We start from the raw sequence: 27,343 nt of genomic DNA, 5'->3' as shown, positions 1-27,343 counted from the left end.
GTTGTTTTTTTCCCATTTTGTGTTAAAATAGCTAAGGTAAAACCTATTCACAAAGGTGGTGATAAACAGGATTATTTCAATTATCGGCCACTTTCCCTTTTGCCGGTCCTTTCTCGAATAATAGAAAAGTTGCTGTATTGCAGGTTGAATTCTTTTTTATGTAAGAATATTTATTTTTTTAGTAATCAAATTGAATTCCGTAAGGCTTATTCGACGGAACATGCTCTTCAGTTTATCGTGACAACGGTAAACGATGGATTAGAGGGTCATATGAAGGTGGCTACATTATTTTTTGATATACGGAAAGCTTTCGATTCCGTTGACCACCAGATTTTGTTAGGGAAGCTTAGGAATTGTGGTGTTCGTCGTAATGTGATTATATTATTTGAATCTTATCTAGCAGATAGGTCAATAATTATGGAAATAGGAGGTATCGCGTCTAGCCGTTACCCAATCCAGTGCGGTGTTCCTCAAGCATCTCCGCTCGGTCCACTTTTGTTCGCTGTTTATATCAACGATCTATACAATGCAGTGTCTGGCCTAACAAATGACCTAAGTTCAGATTTTAGAGACCCAAAGATGGTCCTTATATTGTTCGCAGATGACACAAATCTCACGATTATTGCTCGTACGGACCAAGAGTTAGTAGGATTGTTAGAAGGTGACCTGCATAATATTGAATGATGAATGAAATCAAACAAACTGGCTATCAATTTTAATAAATCTAACTGGGTTATTTATGGGAGATCTAAAAATTACTACCCGTGGTTAACAACCCTGAATGCTGGTCCGTCCCAAATATCTCAGAAAAGTACTGTACAATATCTGGGAGTTATTCTGGATGAGACCCTCTCGTTTGTGGAGCATATCCAGTTTGTATCTTCTAAAGTGGCCCGTAATGTTGGAATGATGCGTAAATTAAAGCATTTCTTTCCTGTTAGAATACTGTGTCTTAATTATTTTTCGTTGGTGCACTCCTATTTGCTTTACTGTTGTTCAGTGTGGTCGTCCACTTTCAATGCATATCTTAGGCAGTTATGTGTCCTCCAGAATGGGGCTATCAGGATTCTTTCTAATAATGATTCTCGTTCTTTGGTAAGGGATCTGTATAAGAGTTTACATATACTGCCAATTTCTGGTCTATGTGAGTTCTATAGAGCACAGTTGATGTTCGATACTTTGAATAATGTAGCACGGGACTGCCTGCATAATATCTTTTGTTACATTTCTGAACGTCATTAATATGGTACTCGTCACACAGGTATGATTCAACGACCAAGGAAACCATCGACTCGGTCTGGCTTCCCGCTCAGACACCAGCTTCCGTTGACATGGGAAAAACTACCAGGTGAGATTGTAGACCAGACGGTTAGACTCGATTTCCGTAGTCTGCAAAGGGGCCACTGTGTTGGCTGTTATGATTTTGATTGCTGTGATTTTTTTGGTTTTTAAGAGATGATTGATTTGATTGAGAGAGATGTGATTTTTAAGAGATAGTGCCTGACAAGCCTGGATGACCAGGTTTCTGGAAGTTTGTAAATATTTATGTAAATAAAGTGATTTTTGTAAAAAATCAGGAAGTATCCAAGTCGTAGTTTTTAGAGGATTAAAAGCTTAATATTAAAATTCCTGTAATCAGAGTAACTATTAAAAAGGTCCAGGTAATCAAGTCTCAGCCTTGATTTACAGGAAACAGTAGCAATTGTCCTAGTTACGGATTTCCAGGATGCAGGCTTGATGACCCGATGAATACAAAAATGCGTTTGTGTCCACTCATCTGTTTCAGGGGAGGAGGCCAAAAATTATTTTTATCACGGATATACCCAATGAGATATTCAGATACGAACCAAAATTTGCGATAACAAGACTAATTATTCAAATTTTTTTGTCGGTGGTATCCTCCTTGTATCCCCAATAGAGGTAGAATTGGGCTCTAGCCAATTAAGTCCATACCTGCGCTCTCAATTTTATTTTACGCCAAGTATGGCACAAATACAACAACCTCTTTTGGTAGCAATATGAGAAAGCGTAGAATGAATCCCCCCCCCAGAAAACTCAGGCAGATATGTAAAAAGATTCCCCTCTCCAACGACTTTAAGACGGTCCCAGCTAAAGTTATTCATGTCTGCTTCTTGCCGGAGTCTTATATGCACACAAAATTCAATCGACTTTAATTAAAACTAAAATTCTGTTAAAAATAAAACAAAGGAAAAAAGACATACGAAAAGAGTAGGGGGAAGCTCTTACATTCCAGGCTGTTTTCCCCATCTAAGATTTTATAATATTCTAGAGATACATCAAATGCTGCAAAGCCGCATAAGAACATACAGAGCATAATACAACATCTAATAGGGAGATAGGGGGCGCCTCGCAACACTGCATAGTAATGTACAGGGCCTCACCACATTTAATAGGGAGATAAATCCCTAACACGATCCTTTACACAGAGACGATCTTTAAAAAACTTTTTCGAGAGGGAATTTTAAAAGTCTTTGTTTTTAGACACACCGCAGAGGCAATGACAAACACCGCACACCACAAAGACAAACCTTATCCCAAACTGGGAGTGAGTATCTTTTTCTTTTTTGAGTATATTCTATTTCCTTATGGCGCTACTACAAATTGTCACCTTGCCAACACAGGCTAGTTTTCCCCTCAATATGTAGTTTGATTAATTAACCTATAGGTCTATAATGTGCGATAACTTGAGAATACTTTTTTTCAAATTTATTTAGTACCTGAAATCGACATTAGCCCATTCAAAATATTTACAAACAATTGTAAAAGACAAATAATAAAACAATAGTTTGTAATAGTAACAATAGATACAATAGTTTTATTATATTTTTACCCACGAACCCTGTTTTTCATTGCAGTTTTACATGCTCATATAGGATAATTGCTGTGCGTAATTTTATATTGTGACTAATTGACTAATTTTCATGACAACCCTATGAGCCCTTCAAATCATGATTTAAGCAAATTTGGACTTTTTTTGTTGTAACCATGACAAAGGGTGTGAGTTAGGTAATTCACTCATTGTTTACATATAGTACATGTTATTGAGAAAGGTATGCATGTGTCAGCTTTACTTTCCAAAAAGACGAAGATCATTCAGGTGAGCTTTTCAGAGAATGTTGAAAGGAGTGTTGAATAAAATCAAAACACATTATGTGTATACGGATTGTTAAAAAGAAGTAACTCAGGATTGACTGAGTATAACAATTTGGAACTTTCAAGAAATGATAAGGCAGATCATCAAAAAGGCATAATTTGTAGGCTACCACTAATACCACAACTACCACCACTACTGCTGCTATCATTATTGCTACAACTACCACCACTACTGCTGCTACTACTGCTACTACCACACAGTTCCGGTCTGTTGTCCATACGAGTCCTTTGATTTTTGAATAAAAATCAACTTGGTGGACTATGATGAAAAACTTAAGAGCCGTGGCTTATTGGAGATAAAGCCAAGACAGATGGTCCTATTGACAGGGAATGCTGGCATAATCTTTTCCCCCACAATATTGAAGGGAAATTTGAACTACATCAAAATACGCTATATGCATGTTCATTGTCAAAAAAGCATATCTCAAGAATTGATTTGGGTATTAAGTTGGAACTTTCAGAAAATAGTGGAAGGGAATATCATCTGACCCAAAAGACAATATGTGCACACTGCTACTAATACTGCTATCACTTATACATTTACTACTACTCCTACTATTACAACTCCTACTTCAACTACTACTTCTATTTCAACTTCTTGTAAATCTAAGAGCATTGAGATAAAAATTTCAAGAAGTATATGAACAAACGGGTTATTAATAGAAAAGTTCAGCAATGTTATACCAATTGCTAATTGTATTAAGTTTTAACTTCCAGGACTTTATGATACGGATGTTCAACTGACCTAAAGGCAATCCGTTAATGCTATTGCTGCTAATAGTACTACCGCTATTACTATTAATACTACTACTAGTAATGCCAATACTCCTACTATGACTGCTATTACAACTATGCCCAGGGGCGTAGCTTCAGCATTTTTACTGGGGGCAAGAGGGGGTCCACACCCGGCTAGTCAATGGGCATGGGCTATCCTTCAGGGAAAACCAGTGGCGTTTCTGGCCTCTTCATTTTTTATACTTAAAGTAAATATTAAATATTATTATAAAAGTATTACAGTAAGTAAGTAACTTATTGCCAACTACGACCTCTACTTTACTTTAATATAGATAAAATTTCAAAAACTACACAGTGATTATAATGGTAGATTATTTATTTCAAATTTACGCTCCTAAGATTTCTGCTCCCGGGGCAAGTGCCCCCTTAACCCCCTCCTCTAAAACAACTTCTGGGGAAAAGGGTGTTGGAAGACTTGTGAAAAACACAAACATAAATGAGTTTTAAAGATGTCTGAAACTTCTGATGATTCTCTTTCGAATTTTCTCCCGTTAATCTAAGGGAAAACTAGGCCTTTTTGTTGAAAGGGGCCATCGCAAATATGAGCCAAAGCTGATTCTGGACCATATGTTTGTTAATTAATTTGGTCAAAGTTGAGATGCTTTCACCGTTAAGATTGTCTTCACTTTATTTTATTGTGTTACTATAAGAAGACGTAGATGGGAATCCTACCCCTTTTCAATACCTTCTTCTTCTTGTTCCACTTTCAGTTGCTTCTTTTAAAGTTGGTTCTGAGTCAAAGAGAGGAAGTAAGGTGCTCTGCCCTCTGTTGGTTTTATTAGCCTATTCTAACCAAATAAAATTGAAATAAACTATATTTTTAACAACGTTACAAACACGTCAAAGTTGAGAGTTGGACAGAGCTGGTTTTTGCAGAACTATTTAAGAAACCGAAAGTTCGGTTATCTTACATCGTTGAGCATACGGAAGCGCTTACTCTGAATTAACAATTTACAGAATATGTAGCAGCCCAAGTGTCCCAATTATGGGGCCATATGTGCATGCTCTCTTCCCCCTGATAGGGGGGGAGTACCAAGTGGTTATTAAGTAAGGGTAACTCATTTCTTCCATAAGTCTTCAAAAGGACATTTTTCTTCAAGCGATAACGAAGAAAAGTTATTATTTTGCAAACACGTTACTCGGTTGAATTAAAAAACATTACAGAATACATAAATAAACAATGTAAACACATGAAACAAACATAGTTTAATTAGTGGACTCAGCATTTACTAAGTCTGTCCGAAATGAGTTGCTGCAGACTACATGCAGTGTACACAAGCTTTCGGGTGGGTGCTGGTAAGTTTAAAAAGCTTGGCTTTTTTGCCAGCTTTACCTTTACTATTTACAGTAAAGGTAGAGCTGGCACAAAAGCCAAGCTTTTTAAACTTACCAGCACCCACCCGAAAGCTTGTTTACACTGCATGTAGTCTGCAGCAACTCATTTCGGACAGACTTTGCCATACATGGACGGCCCGCAAAGAAAAGATCTGAATGGTGTTTTAAATTGACACATACTCCGCCAATGTCAAAATACAACTAATTAACCTAACCTCAATCTATTGAACAAATAATCAAAAAACAGAATTTATGGTTTATTTAATTCACAAATTCATATATATTTACAATAGCAGTAAGAAAAATAAACACTTGAACGATAAATGCCAGTGGGAAAACATTTTCAAATAAACCCATGGGACAACTGCTTGGAGTGCCGGACGCTTCTCCAGACGGTACCGCGGTGGTGACTGCAGTGACCGAGCTACCAACCGCGGTGGGGTGGACTGCGGTGGGGTTAGGGTCTATGGCAGGACTTGGCAAACCCACACGAAGACAAAACATGAAAAATAACGAAATAATAAAAATATATAAAAATAAACAAACACTTCAAAATTACCGCTTTGCGCAACGAAAAAATAAACATAAATGGCTATATGTAAAAAATAGGTGGTGCTGAGCTGGATACGGAAAAACGATCCCCCCACTGACGGCCCCCATCCCCTCCCCAACTATAAGGCTTTCTCCAGAACGATTTGTTTTCTTTAATCTTCTAGCCAGAAATATAATTTCTGGCCATGACATTGGCTCTTTGAACTAAATTTTTCTCTATACAGTTCCTATAAACATTCACGGTGAAATTTTCTTTTACATAGTGCGACAGCACCCCCTTACAGACTTTTTTGGTAACCTTGTTGTGCGTTTCCACACAGTCCACCTTCGGACCGGGAAACATGCTCTGGAGTACCAAGTCGCTCCCATCTTGGATTTAAATTTCAGCAATTATTTGGGACCTAGCGTTTCACTGGCTTCGGATAAGTAGACTCGAACCATTTGGTATAATCCATCTGGAAGCTAATGTATTCTCTATTTTCCAAATCCTCTAGCAGATTGTCCGTTTTAAGTTTTAACAATAATGAATCTGTGTCTCCATAATACGCTCTAACTTGTCCCTCTACCGGCCATTGGAGATTACACACCTCGTAATAAAACTCCAACATGAGTTTCTTTAAAATTTGTGAAATGGGACTGCCAGCGGCAATATTTTTATATAATTTTACGTTTCTTTTCTTTCTAAGTAAAAGGACCACATTGGAGTCTATGATCGTGAACGATGTGAAGTTTAGATCTGCAATGATTCGTGCACATTTTTTTGACGCGATTACAATGTCACAACGACTCCTGTTGCGCAAACTCTCGCAAATTTTACCAAAGGCCGAATTCAAAATAAGTTTGAAGATTTCTTTTTCGACCTTTGTTTTTGCTTCAGACCGTTTCTTGACAAAACTGTCAACAAACATTTTCATATATGGTTTTTGGTCAAACTGGAGGGCTCTATGGATCTTTGGGATATTGAAACCGTTGGCCAGCATCCACCGCAAAAGAAAGTGGTGTACAACAATATTTTGTTTCGGTTCAAGGTCGGCAATAAGCTTTTGTTTTAAAGGTGCCCAGTGCATACCCTTATTCTCTATCAAAGATAAATTGTAGGGACTTAAAGAGCCCCTAGACACCGGTCTATTTATGCACGAAAAAACAAAGTCCTTTACCGATTCATGACGTTCCAGAGGCATTTCATCATCAATTTCGAAAAATCATTCTTGTGGTTCATTTTCCTCAACAGTGTCAATGTTTGGGAAATCTGGAGCAGAAGGATCGTCAAGCCATTGGTAATTCCCACACGGCAAATAAAAGTGAGACATTGCCGACGGATATAGGTAATTCATATCCAAGAAAACGGCATTCGAATTTGCACCAGTGCGTTGTCCAGTCGGGTCCGTTTCAATGATACGATCCACGTCGGCGATCAGACCTATTTTTACTCCACTAATTTTAAGGATTAAATCCATCACCAGCTGAGGATTTGAAAAATAATCCCCATATCCAACTCCAGTTCTTTGTAAATTTTGTCCGTGTTTTTGAAATGTCCAAGAACGTCAATACATTACATGCCAGTTACATTTTACAATAATTCCATCCATTTTTACCCCTTCCCTTTGCCCAAATCCTCTTGGAAAATTCATAATCGGTAGTTGTGCATTGACGATCGCCAAGTGAATCGTAAAAGTCTGCGATGGGCGGTTTTTCTCACTTAGCTTTGAGGCGGAGCTGTAGTTCTCGTACGGGTATATGCCCTTACACGTTAATGAATAATAAAGTTCCTCATCTGGAAAGTACTGTTTAAGGAGGGGAAAAGTATTAAAATCATTGCATTTTTTGTACTTAAATGAGTTGTCTTAGGAATTTGGGGAAGAAGCTATAGGAATCTAAGAAACGGATTTTATTCAAGCACGTATTATCATTATCAATTGTTTTCCATTTAAATTCTTAGATTACCAACTTTTCAGACGATTTTGGTATGATGTTATATGAAAAAGAATCATCTACCCATGCACCATCTACAACTTTACCTTTCTGCAATCGTGTCAACGCTGGTAATATGTATTTCAAATCGTAGTTGGAATTGTGCATGTAAACCGAAAGAAAGTATTGTTGTCTAACATTTACATTACATGATTTGTGCGCAACCCCCCGAAAGTTACTCTCTCTTGATGAAATTTCTTGCCCTAAATAATCATGATCTCGGGTTTTCGCATCCCCCTCAATAATTTTCTTCTTACGCACCCAGAAAATATCTTGATTTTTAATGACCAAAGCATCTTCTGGTGAAACAGAAGTTTTTCTTATCTTACCTTTGAACTATTTTTAACACAATGGCTGTCTCAAATTTTTTATCGTATGGGTTTGGGGAAACGGTTGTGTGTGGGGGGGGGGCTAGTTGATCTCAGATATCTTTTGACTCTTAAAAAGTGGATTAAAACTTTCAATTTCCAATCAAATGAGTACTCTCTTAAGTATATATGAGTATCCCTTACATAAGAACCATATACGCCCTCAGGACAACACTTACAGTGCCTACCCCCGAGCTCTGGGGGTTTTGTTGACACCGGAGTTTTTGTTATCTAATTTTTGAACATTTAATCGAACAGTAATGAAACAATTGCCGATGATGAAAAATTAATTTTGCTTCAAAATTCCCTTCGACGTGTCAACAAACAAAAACATTATCGTGAAAAACAACTCAAATTAAATGTCATTGACCAACATTCTGAAACTATTGAAAGTAATGAAACTTTGAAAAAGCCAAAAAAAAAAGAAAAGGATTTATTAACAAGTGTTTTAGACGTGTTGTCTCCATCCTATTGTGAGAAAAGTAAAATACTCTTGACTTATCTCGCTGGAAATGAACAAATTGACGAGAAAAACAATAAAGTTATGATCCAGGGCAAGAACTACAATTTAATTGATGTGTTAACAGATTGGAATGCGAATCGTAAAAGACTCGAATCCTTTGATAATCATCTATATAAATTTTAAAGTCGTCAAATTTCACCAAAAGTCTTATTGGGAATAAACATGTTTTAAAACGATTAAGGGAATTTGGAGAAATGTCACGTGATATATCAATGTATGTTACACCAATTGGGCCTGGTAAGGGCCTTAAACGAACGTGTCTTTTCGCAATATTTAGTACACAAAAGGGTAGCGGACGCTTCACATCACGTTTACGTTCAAAATGGCCATGTTTTAAACGGTGTTTGTGAAAATATTAGTGAACCAGGAAGCCTAAGTTACTTTATAAGGGAGTCTAAGTCACTTTCTCAAGTTATTGGAATTGAAAAGAAACTAGCAAAAGAGTATTTACAAAAGGGACCCAGTTATACTCTTCATCGAAGTCATAGGACTAGAGGCTGTGACTATCGAAAAACTAAAGCCTTTTACCCTCTGCATATACTACAAGCAGATCTTTTGACTCTAGACGCGATTCAAAGACATCATAATAAACCCTACAAGTATATTTTACATGCAATAAGTGTTTTTAGTCGCTATACATATGCAGTTTCATTGGAGTCAAAAAGAGGCGATTATGTTCGTAAAGCCGTTGAATCCATTTTTGAACAAGATTCTTATAAAAAGATTCAAAAAGATCGTGGAAGTGAATTTGTTAATCCACATGTAAAAATGGTTGTATTGAAACATAAGACAATGCTCTATCATAGTCATAGTCTGATAAAGGCGGCATTGGCTGAACGTTCAATACGAACAATTTGACTTTTAATTTCAAAATATTGTACATTGAAAAATATTGCTGCATTCATTTAAGATTTAGATAAAATTATGTTGATTTGAAATCAACGCCCTCATCGATCCTTGTCTAATGCTATTCCTCTTGAAGTTCATTGTGCTAACAATACACATTTCCTTAAACAATATTCTAGTGAAAAGACGGCGAAGAAAAAATTTAATGTTGGTGATACTGTTCGAATCAATTGAACAACAAATATTTTTGAATAGGGGAATTATTTGTGGAGCACTGAACTTTTTAAAGTGTCAAAAGTCTTGGACACTTAACCTATAACATATCGGCTTCGTGATATGAAAGATGACGAAAATCATGGTGGTTTTTATGATTATGAATTGGGAAAAGTTGGAAATAGTGAAATGTATCAAATTGAAAAGGTATTAAAAACTCGAACTCGCAAGGGTAAGCGACAGCGGCTTTTTCGCTGGCTAGGATAAAACTCTGATTTTGATTCGTCGATACCTGCTGAAGACATTCAGAATGTCTAATGATTTTTACTTTACATTCATATCCAATGTTTCTGACCCTCTTTATGGCAATTTGAGTAAAACGAGTGATTTTTGGACAAAACTCTTCCCTGCCATTAAATTTGAGGGAAGATGTAAAGTTGCTCTTGAAGATTACATTCTCAAAAATACATATGATATCCTTAGAAAGGATCGTACATATACTATAAAAATTTACCACATGATTGGCCACTTGTTATCGATCAACAGATTGAAAATATCAATTCATATGAATATCCCTTTGTCATTTTATCATACAAGGAGTTTGGGAGTATGAATGATTTGTTACGTGGTATCAATAGAAAAATTTCCGGTCGTATAAATTGTGCCTTTCAATTCAACTATTCAATGGAGGAGGGCAAAATCTACATTAGTTCACCCATTGACAAAGAAAAGGTTATTCTCAACGATAATCTAAGAAATGTTCTTGATTTTAAACATAATATTATCAATATTAAAATTACTGGAAGCGCTAGTGGCCTGAATCGTGTCATTTTCGCAGAGTATCCTCCGGCTTCTCCTCGGACAGTTGTATATTTCTTTACGCATCATTTGTCAAGAGATCAAGAGTTGGTAAATACAAATGCCCCCTCCTACGTGTTCTCGAACGAAAAATCTCTAATGAACATATTCATCATTACAATATAAAGCACCTTCAATACATTCGTACACTTTCGTCTTTGGAGCTCTCTCGCTTAACATTAAGAAGTGAAATGGGTAATCCTCTAGCAATAGCAAAAGGTTTGGCTGTTATTACATGTAATTTTCGACCCTATCATTGAAATGGCTAATAGAACTCATTTTTTATGTCCTGATATTGATTGCTATGTTGCTACTCTCGGACCGCGACATTTGGGTCTTGGAATGGACTATGACAGGGGACATTTGTCAATGTCCGGTTACGGTCTCGGTAATTGCTTTGCTAAGCTGTTTCGCTCTGCACTACCCCATGCTAAAAAATATATTGCACCGGTTACCTTGGATTTTGCTTCCTCTTTACTACACAATTGGGGCTCTGGGAAGGATTTACAAGAAAGTGTTTCACAAAATTTCAGGTCCAGCGCGTGATCCCTTGGCGAGCGATTGAAACCACGACAAAGTGGAAAAGGTTTAAAAAGGGTGCCAAAGACCTCATCATTTCTTTTCCTAGAAAATGGTATATCTACCACATCGACAATATCACCCGTCAGTCAACTCATCTCTAAATCTTTTCAACGCAGAAAATGTAGATGTCAGTATAAAAGATGGATACTATGAACAATTTTATCCGCCACAACCGTTCTCTGAAAATATTCCTTTTCAAATTTATTCCAATGAAGATTATTTCATAGTTTTGACTTTGAAATTTATTGATTTAAATGTTATTGTTAAAAAATCTATCAATGACAAACCAAGTGCAGCAGAGGGGCTATCCTACGAAAATTGTGTACTACACAATTTGTTTAGACAAATAAGTGTCTACATAATGGAATATTGGTGATCATGAGCAATAATCTTTCAAATTATGCAAGTTATATGCAATTAATGTTGATGACTCCAATGTCTTATAAGCTCCTGAGAGGTATGGTTATTGGATATGAAAATAAAACAGATACTTACAATAGCAACATACTTAGAGATGCGACAACTAAATATTTACATTTAGTTGGTAAATTAAATCATGAGATATTGAATATACCTCAGTGGCTGCCTCCCAATTTAAAGATTGATATAAAGCTACAACTCGCGCCATCCAATTTTATTTTGCGAAAAGTACTGGGTGCTGCACCCGATCTGACAGTCTCTCTCACTTCGGCAATACTTCATGTACGAAAACAGCAAGTTATGAGTTCTCTTGCAGAGCCGCTGGAAATAATATCAAATTCCTCGTGTCTCATACAATCTTGAATCAACACCATATAGCAACGGGTATAAATACCTATACCAATTCATCCTTTATCAATGGTGAAATTCCTTGAAAATTGGCGTTGGCTTTTGTAAAAAGTACTAGTGCCGTTGGATCATGGTCAAATTCCCAACATAAATTTGAACTGTTTAGACTTTCATCGCTTGTATCTAAATTAAACGGAATTCCGCTCTACAATTTATCCTTTGATACATCCTAGAGGACCCTATACGAATTGAAAATGCAATCCCTAGATCGAGATTCACAATTATTCGAAAATGGTATAACTGAAGATATGTTTGCGAAAACTCATGGTATCATTGGTTTGGAATTGTCCGGTACTCCAGATATGAGTATTGTCTGGAAGGGTAATTTACGTTTAGTGTGTACCTTTGCCAAGCCATTGGAGGAAAGTATTGCATTAATCTCGCTAAATCAATTTGAAACCTATTGGGAAATTACCCCTGACGGCAGTGTTTTATTGGACTTGGCACCATGAACACGAATCAAATAATAAATGTATTTAATATGGATTCCTATATGTGTAAATATAAATCCCATTGCATATTTTTGGATTTCCTGGAGCATTTTCAACATGTTAACAATACCATTATTATTGTTAATAGCAGTCCATTGGTTATGTATCTTTCAAACAAGAAGCAATATAAAATTTATTGATCCTCTTGGCTTAGCATATACGTTCTACACGCCTCACATTAAAAATTTTCTTGATTAAAGTGGAAAATATATTATTCAAAATCGGATGCGGGTGCGATATTTATCAACTAAAAGCTGTGGATTTCATGCATTATTATATTTTATTTTCTGAAGTCGTGGACATACTTACAGTCAATTCCTCAAAATTCATGGTGGCAATCCTCAATTGAACGACTTTCTAGTTGAAAATACTCTTTCCTACCTCTATAATATAAATTTCGATGCCCTAAGGGTGAAATGTTTTAAAAATGTATGTAAATTTGTTTATTAATAAAATTTGTATATACAAAACACTGTGTCCTTTAAGATTTCTTCTTCTACATATAGATAATCAACAGAAGCGATAATTGGCAGTAGCTCGTTAGGATTTAAATTGTATTCATCTTGACATGCAAAGTCAGGGTCAAATTTTCAATAGTATGGTGTAACTTCATTGTTATTAAATCTTTTTGTAAAGTCAATAATACTATTCTGATGCATATTATAAAATTCTTGTTTTAATTTGCTTATTTGAAGCGATGTCACATACAAAATTCTCACATGAAGAATCACTTTCTATAACAGCCAAACAAAAGTCTGTAAATTTATAATCAAAGTACCCAGTATCTTCACAGCGATGACACAAGAAACAAACTCTTATTTTGTTCCAGCAATTGAAGCGTAGACCAGGTTATTCTTCCCAAAATAGTTTAAAAACACGACGTTATCAGTCTCTTAAAAATAAAATGAACTCACGTTTAGAGTTTTTTGTAATCATGCCAGAGCAAGTGTTTTCGCATTGATCACATTTATCATAGTGACAATTGGAGCATAGGAAACCTCTAGTACGAGAGTCGCAAATCTTTTCAAGACAGGAATTACAGTCTTTAATTTGCACAGCATATCCTCTATGCAACTTACATGGATTACATAATCTACACCTTTCATTATATTCATCAGCAAAAGCACAATTCTCACAGGACGGCCAGCTGCCCAACGTATACGAGCATAACATACATGTGTAAAACATTTTTCCGATGTTGACTATCTCACTTTCAAAAAGAAACTGACTCAGGATCAATAAAATGTCTTTTAGAACGTCACAAAACCTGTTTAGACAGGATTTCTTGCAAAATGGCCGTCAAAAAATTTTAATATTGATGAAATATTGGAGCACCTAGGTGTCTTCTAGGGAAATGAATAGGAACACCTGGGAGTGTCTTTCAAATCCCATGCTATTTTCCTACGGATGAATTTAAAGCGCGAGGGTGTGTCGTGACATCAGAGGACCGTCACGGAAATCCCATGTTAATTTTTCTATGGGCCTATTTAAAGCACGAGGTTGTGTCATGACGTCAGAGGATTGTCACGGGATTCCCATGTTTATTTTCCTATGGGCCTATTTAAACCGCGAGGGTGTGTTCCCCTTAATAGATGGGCTAGTAACTATTTATTACTATTATCCCAACCACACTCCGATTAATCATATTGCGTCATTACATAGCAACCAAAAACACCTAGGAATCCTTGGAATCGTGCCAGCTGACCGCATTACCCTGGTGAGAGGGGCTAGGAGCTCCACTTGTACACCCCCTATTAGGCTCATGGAAATCCTATGTTAATCTGCTACTGGGCTCATCGGACCTGAAACGCCCTCACTAATCTTCTATACGAACTGCACTGGAAAGAGCATAGAAAATAAAAAGGCTTATGCCAGCTTTGCCTATCACTCAGACTACCTGTCTTGACTGTGTCTCCAATTGGCCAATGGCTTGATGGCAACTTCACTTGGCATAAGCCTTTGCGCTAGAGAATAAAATTCCGAAAGTAAGTAAAAAGTAAGTTTTTGGGGTAAAAAAGTGAAATTTCTAAGGTTTTGTTACTCTAATCTACCATGAAAACTAGTCCTAAAGAAAAAAAGGGCAAAGCTGGTATATCTAATATTAAAATTTCACACATCTGTATATTTTTTGGGGAAAAAAGTATTTTGTTTGTAATTTTCCGAGTTGATTCACGTTCATTTTCAAGCCAAAACTTGGAGTTTGGCCAGTCAGAGCTAATATTTAAGGCGTTACGTTTTGATCATTGGAAAAGGTTGGAAGATTAGTTTTCATATCTATTGGACGAATCTGGCAAAATATATAACGCCTGTTGTTAGGCGCTAGTTAGTCTAAATAACAAATGTTAATCGATGTTAATTCTATGTTAATCAAAACAAAACACATGTCTTTCATATATGTTGACTCTTGTATCGACAGATGTGACAATGATGTGTTTGAAAATTATTTATACAATACCTCTTCAAGAACGTAGGGATCCCAACGTGGCTGCGTATAATCATGATGGTTGTTGCAGCGCTGACGGTAAAACTTTATAAGTATTTTTCCCCATCCCGATTTATCTATCTGGTAAAATGCAGTCAGTTTGCCCAGTTTGGTCGTCCAATAACGGCTGCAACGCTATAAATAAATGTCAAAATAGAAACAATTAAATTCTAGAGCCACAAATAATAAATATTGAGCACATTAAAACTGTAACAAAAAATTAATTTTATTCGAAAATTGCAAGTAACATTGGACGGATTAACCTGATCAGCGTGATTGCTTCGTATGCTTCTGTGTCATCATGGTTGCGGGGACAGCTGCAATTTAGTAAGGAGAAAAGCACGGGACAGAGTAAAAAAATATTTAAAACCGCGTGTTTTGAAAAGGCTGTCTGATGAGTACAACTTGCTATTTGCTGGTGATTGACAGAAGATATCAATCATTCCAATTCTAATTTTGCACTGAAAGTTTATCAAGTGAATAAATTTATGGGGATATCAAAACAGCCTTCAATCCATTGAAAATGACGCTTGGTCTAAAGGAAAAGAACATTATTAGAATTATAAGGGTTGAAAACCCTTTATAGAGGAATTACATCCCCCTCTTACCTTGAACAACAATAAACTTTACTTTTTAGCCTGGGAAGCAGTGTCTCCTTTTTTCCCCCAGGGGTGATCACATTCAACCAGTGGGTGTTGAATATTTAGAGAAAGTTTATTTAAGAGGAAATCGCCATATCTCGTGCTCTTTTTAAGCGATAAATTGAAAAATAAGCTTTTTCAACTGAAAGCAAAGAGCAACATTAAAGCTTAAAACGAACATAAATTATTCTGTATATGACGGGGGACAGCCCTCGCTCTTCACGCTAATACTTTTTAGCACTCTAAAAAGTGGACAGCCCTCTTTTAGATTTTTGGTTACTAATGAGTCGAGTCGCTCCTTGCTTGCAATTCGTTACCACGAACTGTTTCACAAAAAAGATCATGCCACAGCAAAGTGGCATTTTCTGCCTTCAAACATTTGTGCCTCCAAGGCTTGTCCAAAGTGGTTCAAAATGCCAAAGAATGGTAATCTGATCTTGAGCCTCTCATCTTGACACACCAAAACAAATTGGCTTTTCTGCCATTTTGCGCCACAAGGCATAAATTTCGCCCAGCAAGGGTCAAAACCTAAAGAAAAAGTCTGTTTAGGGTATTAGACCAGGAAATATACTAGAACTCAAAACATGGGTTTTAAATTCCCCTACTTAAGAAACGAGAAATTGGGTTTATTTTTTACTGTAACATGTTGCCTGTGAAATAAGATATCCCAATATATTAAACGTCCTGGACAACGGGCATGCGGAGTATGAAAATGCGTGACTATGGATGTTTTTGGTAGGCTTAGATCAAACAGTTGATGATAAGGAACTATAAATAGGGAGCGACTCGGCTCAATAGTAACCGAAACTCTAAAAGACGGAAATTTGAAATCAATAGATACATCATCAGAAACAGCTTATTATGCTGATCCCAAATATAAAAAAATCATCAAGTTTTGTGTTACCCATCAAAAATTGCGAGCCTTTGGAAATTTTCCTGATTTTCGAAAAAGGGAGGGAAAGCCCCTTGAAAGTCAAGGAATTTAAATGAAAACCACTTTATCAGATTCAGTGTATCAGAGAACCCTACTGTAGAAGATTCAAGCTCATAAATACAAAATGTGGAATTTTGCATTTTTGCCGGAAGAAAGATCACGGATGCTGTTTTGTTTTCTTTCTTTCTTTTTTCCCTAGGAGTGGTTGTATCGAAATACCAATTCTAGAAGACTGAGAGAGGAACATTCGAAATTAGTAAGACCATAGGCACCACGGAACTAGGTACGGAACTAAATCATATAAAGCGAGCAGAAGACCATCTAGCTCCGAACAAAATGATATACAATACGGAACTTACAGCCTGAGGGCAGTGGCGGATAAAGGAAGGGGATGAGGGGGTGAGCTCCCCCCCTCTAGCGTAGTCTAAAGTAGTGTAATTTACTTAATTAACTCAAGTTTCCGTTAACTAAACTTGCTTCTGACGCAGTTTATTGGATCAATCTATTTTGCAACCCCCCCTAATTTTTTTTCGGATCCACCTATTTTGCGCCCACCCCCTAAAAAACTCCTGGATCCGCCCCTGTCTGAGGGTATCAGCAGATACTGATTGAACATAATTTATTGCAAGAATTATACAAATGAGATACCTTTTTCTACCTGTATTTATGTAAGTCAACAATCCAAATTATGATGTACGTTCAGTATAGCATTAAAGTGTCTGAAGAGTCTTAACTCAGGACATGAATATCCAGATCAAACCAAATGATAATAATAAGAATAATTTTTTTATTTGGATTGAATGAAACAGGTAAAGGGTTGAAATTTTAATCGCTTACCAACTAGACAAAGTCCTAGCTCTAATTAGATCCCAGGCCTAGGGTCGGTTGGGCCTACAAACCTCCACCTGAAAATTTTACCGCAACGAAAAACGATGATACTGCCTCATATGACCTACCCCCCCCCCCCCTTTTACCTTCCACGACCCCAGCATGTCCCTGGACCGATTTAAGACCATCGAATGAACCTTGTTGACCAAGGTGGAATACGACTCACCACCTGGAACGTACTCACACTCAACTTTCCTGGAGCTAAATCAATGCTTGCCTATGAGCGCTCAAATAGCAGCCTGGGCCTCGTCCAAGTATAGCTTGATTTGTGAATTTCTCGTGGTTTTTCTGCTGTGAGGGTGCGTATAATCGAAAATTTGACTGCCCTAGTTTTCATTAGTGTGCTAACGATGACATTAAAGTACGCAAAAGCTGATTTATACGAACTGAATTCATCTCGTCTGGCCCTGGCGCCATCTATATTCTTTAACTTACGGCTCTTCCGACTATTGAGAAAGCCGCCAGATGCCATTACAAGTCAACAGCGATCCAAGCGTAGCCACAGAGGGAAAAGAGGAGGTCAGAGAAATAAAAATTGTGCTATCCCTGTTCTCGTTTCTAACACGAAAGCGAGGTCTCTCAGAACGGCAAGGGAACGTATTCTGACAGTAGTTAAATGCATCCTTCCTAGTAAAATCTCTCCTACGCTCCGTCCGTGGTATGATGAAGCAGTATCGTCGCTGTCAATTACCCCACCTCCCCTATCACCTGAGTTTTTCTTGGCGAAGTGCAGACTGCCCAATATCCTAGTAAGTAATGCCCGATCGCTAAACAAAAAACCGACGAACTTGAAGTAATTCTCAAACAGACGAGTTCCCCCATTGCTGTGATCACAGAATGTTGGGATATTAACGATGAAACCGGGTATATCAAAAGGTAATGTTGGGATATTAACGATGAAACCGGGCATATCAAAGGGTACAAGTGTTTTTTTAATACGAGACGCGACCGAGGGATTAACCTACGAGGCACCGGGGTAAGCCTGTACTTTCGGGAAGACTTACCTTGTAAATTACTAAGTCAGCCCAGTGACTCATGCCATGAAGTAATATGGGTCGAATGCAAACCAAAGCGCCTATCAAAGCGATAGTGTAGCCGCAGTTTACTACCCCGAGAGTGCAAAGAACAGGAAATAACTGATCCAGTATATCCAAAACTGTACTGATGACCTACACCGCAAACACGCAGCGCCTGCTTTTGTAATCACTGGCGATTTCAATCAGACTAATAAGTCATGGGTCTCCAGCATGCTTGACCTCAAGCAAGTTGTCTCAATCCCAACGCACGTCAGTGGTAGTATATTAGACCTTATTTTCACAAACATTCCCGATTATTACGAAGTAGCCTGCTCTCTCGGTCCGTTGCATAACTCTGACCATAACACCCTTTTTTGATAGGCCAAAGTTGGCCTTCCAGCACCACGTAAAGTAATAATTTCCACTCAACCTATGACTAAAGAGGCAATTCGTTCCTTCGGACAGTGGATTGGGACGTTTGACTTAGATGAGATTTGCTCTTTGACAGATATCGACCACAAAGTTGATACTTTCAACTCTTTGCTGTTATGTAAATATCATGAACGTTTCCATGAGAAAAAAATAACTGTTAGTGACACTGACAAACCTTGGTTAACACCAGATCTCAAGATGCTTATCTTAACTCGCTGCCAGTTACATCGCATTGGTGATATTGTTCAAGCAAACAAACCTCGTAAACGCATTGTTAAACTGTTACGAGCAGTGCAGAAACGGTACGTTCATGACGAAGTCTCGCCTCTCCTTCAAGGTGAGCCCCGCAAGTGCCACTCTGAAGTCAAGCGCCTTACCGGTAAACGTACTACCAGTAACGTTAAGATACAGAAAGATGACAGAACACGATAAAATCAGCTGAAGTGAACACCTTTTTCACTTCAATCTGTCCTACTCGCTCATCCTTCACCGAAGCCGAAATCGAAGCCCTTATTGCTGACGTTTCTGAAGATACAATCGTTGAGGTATCCGAGTTCCTGGTGTATAAAGAACTTCAAAAGTTGAAAGGCAATTGTGCTTTTATCCAGAAGAATTACCAGTTAAACTTTTAAGAGAATATTCTATGTTTCTAGCAAAACCACTCTCATCACTGATCAATCATCCGTTCAAGGATCACAAATTTCCGAGTCTTTGGAAAAAGCCTACGTGCGCGTCTTACCCAAAGTCAAAGACCCGAAATCCTGTGATCAGCTTCGTCCGATTTCTATTACGCCTAATATGGCTAAAGTGACCAAATCCTTTATTTATAGAAAGCTCCTACCCCAAGTCCAGCCAGCCCTTGATCCGTTTCAGTACTGCTGCTTGAAAGGGAGTAGTACGACGCATTATCTAGTGCGTCTCTACCACCTGATTACCAAGTGGTTGAACAACGGCAGTAGCCTCGTTGACCTGCTTTTAGTCGATTATCGTAAGGCATTTGACTTGATCCGCCATTATACAGCAGCAAATAACCTCAAAAAGATGTGCCCTAGGAAGCATATTTTGATCTTAGTTGTTGACTTTCTGCGTAACCGCCACCAGTTTGCCAACGCCCTCTTCCCAAGCGACTTAAACTCTGAGTGGGCTGAACTGACGTGTGGCGCACTGCAAGGCACTAAGCTGGCAGCTCTTTTCTTTTTAGCGGTAATTAAGTAAATTATCCTAGAGTTTGAAGGCATATTCAAATATGTGGATGATATATTCTTACTTCTTAGATGTCCTGATGAAAAGTCAGATGTTTCCCAAGTTAAGAAGTGAGATTAGTAAACCCCCTCTTGAGAAGTGCAGCATCAATAACCTCCAAATGAGTGGGAATAAAAGACAAGTCATGAGGTTTAATCCACTTAAGCGTGGCTTCTCATGGCCGGATCCATGGTATCCTACTGCGTTAAACTCAGTAAATCTTGGGGTTACTTTTAGTGTCAACTGTTCATTTAGTGCTCACATAGCCGGTCTAGTTAAAAAAGGTAGTTGCGCACTACGGTCGATAATTACCTTGCGCCGACCGGGTTTCTCACAAAGTCAGCTGAAGACGATTTACGTCACACATGTGCGCCCTATCCTAGAATAAGAATGTCATGTGTGGGGCCCTCAGGCTCATAGTATTGCCCACCTAAGTGAATATCTGGAGGTTATTCAAAAACGGGCAGTGAAAGTGATACTAAGCCTGAAATACAACTCTTATGAGGCTGCCCTTAGTAACTTATGACTGCCAACGTTGCGTGATAGGCGCTTGCAGTTGATGTGCAATTTCGAGCAGTCCCTTCTTTCGTCCCAGAAACACCGTTCATTGCTTCCCCCACCTGCGCCTGTCACCGCCAACACCCGCCATAAAAACCAACTGGTGCCGCCAAAGTGTCAAACAACCCGTCACAGCAATTCATTCGTGCCTTTTTTGTCAGTTATTTAAACCGCCAGTGACAAAGTTTATGCAATGTGTTAAGCAGCGCCATTTAGTCACGGCTTCGGCCACGGCTACGATAGTTGTATATAAAAAAAATGAGCCTGTGGGTCTATGAGTCTATGAGCTAAAACGCTTTAATGTAGCTGTGGTTGGTCTTAAGGAAACCCACCCTTTCAGAAGAGAGTCCGAGGATATTGGTGAAGGATATCACCTGATCTGGTCTGATCACCCAAAAAGCAAGACAAATGGTGTAGGCCTCGTGCTGAACGTCAGAGCCAAGAGACGCCTTCTGTCCTATTAACAAATTTCAAATATAATACTGATGGCTCAGCTCCAGCACAAGCATGGAAAGTGGACAATTATTGTATGCTATGCTCCCACCAATCCGAGTCCTGCGGAAATGAAGGATCAGTTCTATGTGGAGCTCTCAGTGACCCTGTCTAAAGTCCCACCCCACGACATCGTCACTCTACTCGGAGACCTTAACGCGACAGTAAATGACAGGGAGAACGTGTGGAGAAGTGTTCTCGGTCCTGTGACTCCGGTTACACTGAATGACAACGGACAAAGACTCCTACAGCTCTGCAATATGCATAATCTGGTCATATCAAACACGCTGTTTCAGAGACGAGATATACACAAATACACTTGGTATAGTAACGACGGCCAGACAAAGAAGATGATCTATTATGTTATAATCTCTGGTCAATGGCGCTCGTCGATAGGAAATTGCCGGACTTATAGGTCGGCCGAACTTGGAAACAAAAACCATAGAATGGTAGTCGCCAGGCTGAGGCTACGCCTGAAAGCGCAACGACAAGAAACACGGCCTCCCCAGCTTGATCTGAGTAGTCTGGCTACATCTGAGATGCAACAGAAGTATGCTCTTGATATCTCTAACCGTTTTAGCTGCCTCCAAGTTCTGGACGACCCTGAAGTAGCATGGAAGACTTTCAAAGATAATATACTCGATTCTGCTGGCAGTACCATTGGCTGCAGCAGACACAAGAATAAACCCTTGATATCTCAGAGACTCTGTTTGTGATCGAGCTGTGCCGGAAGGCCCGCTTAGCAAAGAATATGCCGGAGTACAGACGACTCAATGGCCTGCGCAATAGCCTACTGCACAGTGATAGGAAGAACTTTGTTGACAAGGAAGTCAGCGATCTTGAAGATGCTTCAAGGAAAGGAGACGCCTGCTCCCTGTACAAACACCTCCGTGAACTGACGGAAGGGAAGACTTCCACAGTGAGCTGTGTTTTATCTGCTAACGAAAGCATGCTGGATGACGATGCATGCCAACTCTCCGCCTGGAGCAGTCACTTCTCAACGCTTCTGAATGCCGAGGCAGTTGCTCATCCCGACCCAGACCTGATTCAAGCAGCCATGGCCACACCCGAGGCTACTTCCGACCTCGTATCGCAACCGTTTACCACCTCTGAGATCCAAAATGTAGTAAAACGGTTAAATAATAATCGTGCACCCAGAGTCTATGGCGTTTCTTCAGAACTCCTTAAGTACGGGGGTGCAGCGATGATTCTGTGGCTCCAGCTAGTCTTTCAGCTGTATGGACGACGGAAAGCATACTGAATGACTGGCGTGCTGGCATCATATTGCCGCTCTGGAAACGTAAGGGCAGCCGTCAAATCTGCTCCAACTATCGTAGGATCACGCTTCTCTCCGTTCCTGGTAATCTCTTTGTCATATCACTCCTGGACAGGTGTTCCACCTTTTTGCGTAGAAAGAGAAGAGTCCAATCAGCCAGATTCATGCCCGGCAGGTCGACGACGGAACAAATTTTCACTATGCGCCAGTTGATCGAGAAGACGCGAGAGTTCCACCGAAAAGGGTACATCGTTTTCGTGGAGTTTAAGGCTGCCTTCGATTCTGTTGATCGCCATTCACTTTGGCTGATACTAAGAACTACGGATCTACCCAAGAAATGTTGCTCAGTTTTTAAAAAGCTGTATGAGAATACCAAGAGCTGCGTGCAAGTCAATGGAAGACACAGTCCCAAATTGTCGGTGAAAACTGGCGTCCTGCAAGGTTGCACCGCCGCTTCCGAGCTTTTCAACTGCGTTAGAGACCATGTTATGACCGGTACAACGAATCGTCTTCCGTTCGGTCTTCAGTTTGGAGACCGGCTAATCTCTGATACTGACTTCGCCGACGACATAGCGCTAGTTGCGAACATCGTTAAAAAGGTTACCACAGCTCTTCAGGTGCTCTCAGAAGAAGCCTCGAAAGTTGGACTGAAGATCAACTGGCAGAAAACTAAATTTCTGCCAGTTGAAACCAAATTTCCAGGGGGCTGAAACCAAATTTCTGCCCCCCCCCTCCACGTCCCGTTCTACTGTAAAGGAAGTCAACATCGGAAGCAACCGAGTAGATGCTGTTGAAAACTTCACTTACCTGGGATCTATTCTGTCGAAGGATGGCTTGATCACAAAAGAGCTTACATCTCGAATAGCCAAAGCGTTGGCAGTTGTTGGAAGGCTTCGCAGCATCTGGCGAAAGCCAAACGTAAGCAGCTTTACCAAAATGTGCATTTACAATGCGTCAGTCAGCACTGTGCTGTTGTATGGAGCGGAGACGTGGCTAGCTGTAAATCTATCCTCAGCGCCGTCGATGTCACACAGACGAAACATCTCCGAAGAATCGAGGGAATTCACTGGACTGACTTCGTTAGCAACCAAACTCTCCTGTCAAGTACGGCACAAACTCCTTTCTCGACGCAGCTCACCCAGCGTACTGTTCCGTGGTACCGCCACCTCCTTCGCTTGTCATGCAACGCCCTAGCATGGGTCGCATTTGACTTCAACCTCACCCTACACGGATGGAAACGACCCAGAGGCCGCCCCCCCCCCCCACTAGGTGGAATTCCCAAATTCTCAGTGAAGACTGGCGTCCTGCAAGGTTGCACCACCGCTTCCGAGCTTTTCAACTGCGTTATAGACCATGTTATGACCGGTACGATGAATCACCTTCCGTTCAGTCTTCAGTTTGGATACCGGCAACTCTCTGATACTGACTTCACCGACGACATAGCGCTAGTTGCGAACACCGTCAAAAAGGTTACCAAAGCTCTCCAGGTGCTCTCAGAAGAAGACTCGAAAGTTGGACTGAAGATCAACTGACAGAAAACCAAAGTTATGCTCCTTGAGCCCCCCCTCCCACGTCCCGTTCTACTGTAAAGGAAGTCAACATCGGAAGCAACCGAGTAGATGCTGTTGAAAACTTCACTTACCTGGGATCTATTCTGTCGAAGGATTGCTTGATCACAAAACAGCTTACATCATGGATAGCCAAAGCGTTGGCACTTGTTGGGAGGCTTAGCAGCATCTGGCGAAAGCCAAACGTAAGCCGCCTTACCAAAATGTGCATTTACAATGCGTCAGTCAGCACCGTTCTGCTGTATGGAGCAGAGACGTGGCTAGCTGTAAACCTATCCTCAGCGCCGTCGATGTCACTCAGACGAAACATCTCCGAAGAATCGAAGGACTTCACTGGACTGACTTCGTTAGCAACCAAACCCTCGTGTCACGTATGGCGCGAATTCCTTTCTCGACGCAGCTCGCCCAGCGTACTGTTCGGTGGTACCGCCACCTCTTTCACATGTCACGTAACGCCATAGCATGGGTCGTATTCGCTTTCAACCTCACCCTACACGGATGAAAACGACCCAGAGGACGTATCCCCCCTACTAGGTGGAATTCCCAAATTCTCAGTGAAGACTGACGTCCTGCAAGGTTGCACCACCGCTTCCAAGCTTTTCAACAGCGTTATAGACCATGTTATGACCGATACGACGAATCGCCTTCCGTTCGTTCTTCAGTTTGGAGACCGGCTACTCTCTGATACTGACTTCGCCGACGACATAGAAAGTTGGACTGAAGACTCGAGGAAGACTTGAAAGTTGGACTGAAGATCAACTGGCAGAAAACCAAAGTTATGCTCCTTGACCCCCCTCCCCACGTCCTGTTCTACTGTAAAGGAAGTCAACATCAGAAGCAACCGAGTAGATGCGGTTGAAAACTTCACTAACCTGGGATTTATTCTGTCGAAGGATGGCTTGATCACAAAAGAGCTTACATCTCGAATAGACAAAGCGTCGGCACTTGTTGGGAGGCTTAGCAGCATCTGGCGAAAGCCAAACATAAGCCGCCTTGCCAAAATGCACATTTACAATGTGTCAGTCAGTACCGTTCTCAGCGCCGTCGATGTCACACAGACGAAACATCTCCGAAGAATCGAAGAGTCACTGGACTGACTTCGTTAGCAACCAGACCCTTCTGTCAAGTACAGCACAAACTCCTTTCTCGACGCAGCTCACCCAGCGTACTGTTCGGTGGTACTGCCACCTCCTTCGCATGTCACGCAACGCCCTAGCACGGGTCGCATTTGACTTCAACCCCACCCTACACGGATAGAAACGACCAGGAGGACGCTTCCCCCCCCCCACTAGGTGGAAAGACAAAGCCGATGAGTTCTTCACCCCAGCCCACATCCCGATGGAAGAAGCTGCAAGCCTGACAAGCGATAGGTCAACCTGGAGGTGACTGATCTCATCGTTCTCTACGCCGAACCCTCAGCAGGAGCCTTAAGAATAAGATAAAGTTGAGACTAATAAAGTCGTAGGTGCCAAGAAAAGAATTTTAAAATAGAAATCCAGAACAATCCTTACAAATCCAGTACAATCCTTAGAAATCAAGTAGTGAGATGGTTATGGATTTGACAATGACCTTAGTGGGTATACTATTGGAGCTACTACAATTTCTTCGTACAAAAGTCGTATATATTTTAGGCAATGATACGGCAGCCATTAGTCGTTCATGCCCCAGCCTCCAAGGGACCCAATACCCTTCCCCAAACTTTTTGGCCCGTCCCTTAATTTTTGAATATTTTTTTAATTCGTTTTTAATTTAATTTTTTTTGAAATCTTTTCACTTTTTTTTTACATGTCTTAAAATGACATGAAATATACCTAAAACAAAAAAATTACATTAAATATTTTCGAAATACAAAATCAGAATCAAATAGATATGTTAGTCGTGACTTCGTATTAGAAAAATATTGTTTGAAGTAGCACTTTTCTTTCTTTTTTTTACTAATAATTTTTTCGGACAGAAAATTTTTCAACTTTTATTATATATATTTTGTAGTGCTGTGTCATGGTTTATCTTCTCACTGTTACCTCTGGTGATGTTTCAAGGTCCATTTTAGATTTTTTTTTCTATACACTATATTTTTATAGTGTTCTGTCTCTGATTATGTTGTCAGTGCTATCTCTGTTGATGTTTGAAAGTACATTTCGTAATTTTATCGTTTGAAACGTATGACTTGGAATATTTTTTATAGTGTTGTGTACTTGTTCATCTTGTCAGTGTTGTTTCGGTTGATGTTTCAAAGTGCCTTTTGGAATTTTTTCGTTTGAAACGAATGACTTGGGATATTTTTTGAAGTGTGGTGTCGTGGTTTATCTTGTCAGTGTTTTATTCTGTTTATGTTTCAAAGTGCATTTTGAATTTTTTTTTGAAACGTATGACTTAGGAAATTTTTGTAGTATTGTGTCGTGATCTATCGCGTCAGCGTTACCGCTATTGATGTTTCAAAGGGCATTTTGGATTTTTTCATTTGAAACGTAAGACTTATGATATTTTTGTAATGTTGTTTCGAGGTTCATCTTGTCAGTGTTATATTCTGTTTATGTTTCAAAGTTTATTTTGGAATTTTTTCGTCTGAAACGTATGACTTAGGATATTTTTTTAGTATTGTGTCGTGGTTTACCTTGTCAGTGTTACATTCTGTTGATGTTTCAAAGTGTATTTTACAATTTTTTCGATTTTTTACAATTTTTTTGAAATATGTGACTTGGGATATTTTGTAGTGTTGTGTCGTCGTTTATCTGGTCAGTTTTACCTCTGTTGATGTTTTAAAACACATTTCGGAATTTCCACGTTTTAAACGTATGACGTAGGATATTTTCTATAGTGCTCTGTCGTTGTGTATCTTGTCAGTGTTACCTCTGTTGATGTTTCAAAGTGCATTTTAGAATTTCTTCGTTTGAAACGCATGAGTTAGGATAGTTAGGATGAGTTAGGGTGTTTTGTCGTGGTTTGTATTGTCAGTGTTACCTCTGCTGTTGTTTCAAAGTACATTTTGGAACTTTATCGTTTGAAACGTATGACTTGGGATATCTTTTGTAGATATCTTTTGTAGATATCTTTTGGGATATCTTTTGTAGATAAAAACAAGATTTATCTTGTGTTACCTCTGTTGATGCTTCAAAGTGCACTTTGCAATTTTTTTGTTTGAAACGTATGACCTAGGATATTTTCGTAGTGTATCGGGGTGTATGTTGTGTCATAGTGTATCGTAGTGTTTCGTAGTGTATGTTGTGTCGGGGTGTATCTTGTCAGTGTTACCTCTGCAGATGTTTCAAAGTGCATTT

At 39.3% G+C, this 27,343-nt stretch overlaps 1 protein-coding gene across 1 annotated transcript in view; it reads right to left on the bottom strand.

Moving 5' to 3' along the window:
* The window catches only part of LOC148954436 (uncharacterized), a 57,991-nt gene that overhangs the window by 3,595 nt on the left and 27,053 nt on the right, over positions 1-27,343 (bottom strand). The window contains exon 3 of the mRNA XM_089086517.1: positions 14,992-15,153. Coding sequence (XP_088942643.1) covers positions 14,992-15,153 — 162 coding nt within the window. The remainder of the gene's footprint in view (positions 1-14,991; positions 15,154-27,343) is intronic.

Source organism: Artemia sp. Qi Xiang Cuo, chromosome 3, assembly GCF_049724085.1.
Source record: "Artemia sp. Qi Xiang Cuo chromosome 3, ASM4972408v1, whole genome shotgun sequence".
Classification (NCBI taxonomy): Eukaryota; Metazoa; Arthropoda; class Branchiopoda; order Anostraca; family Artemiidae; genus Artemia; species Artemia sp. Qi Xiang Cuo.
Note: the sequence above shows the minus strand (reverse complement) of the source record. Positions and strands in the feature narration are given on the sequence as shown.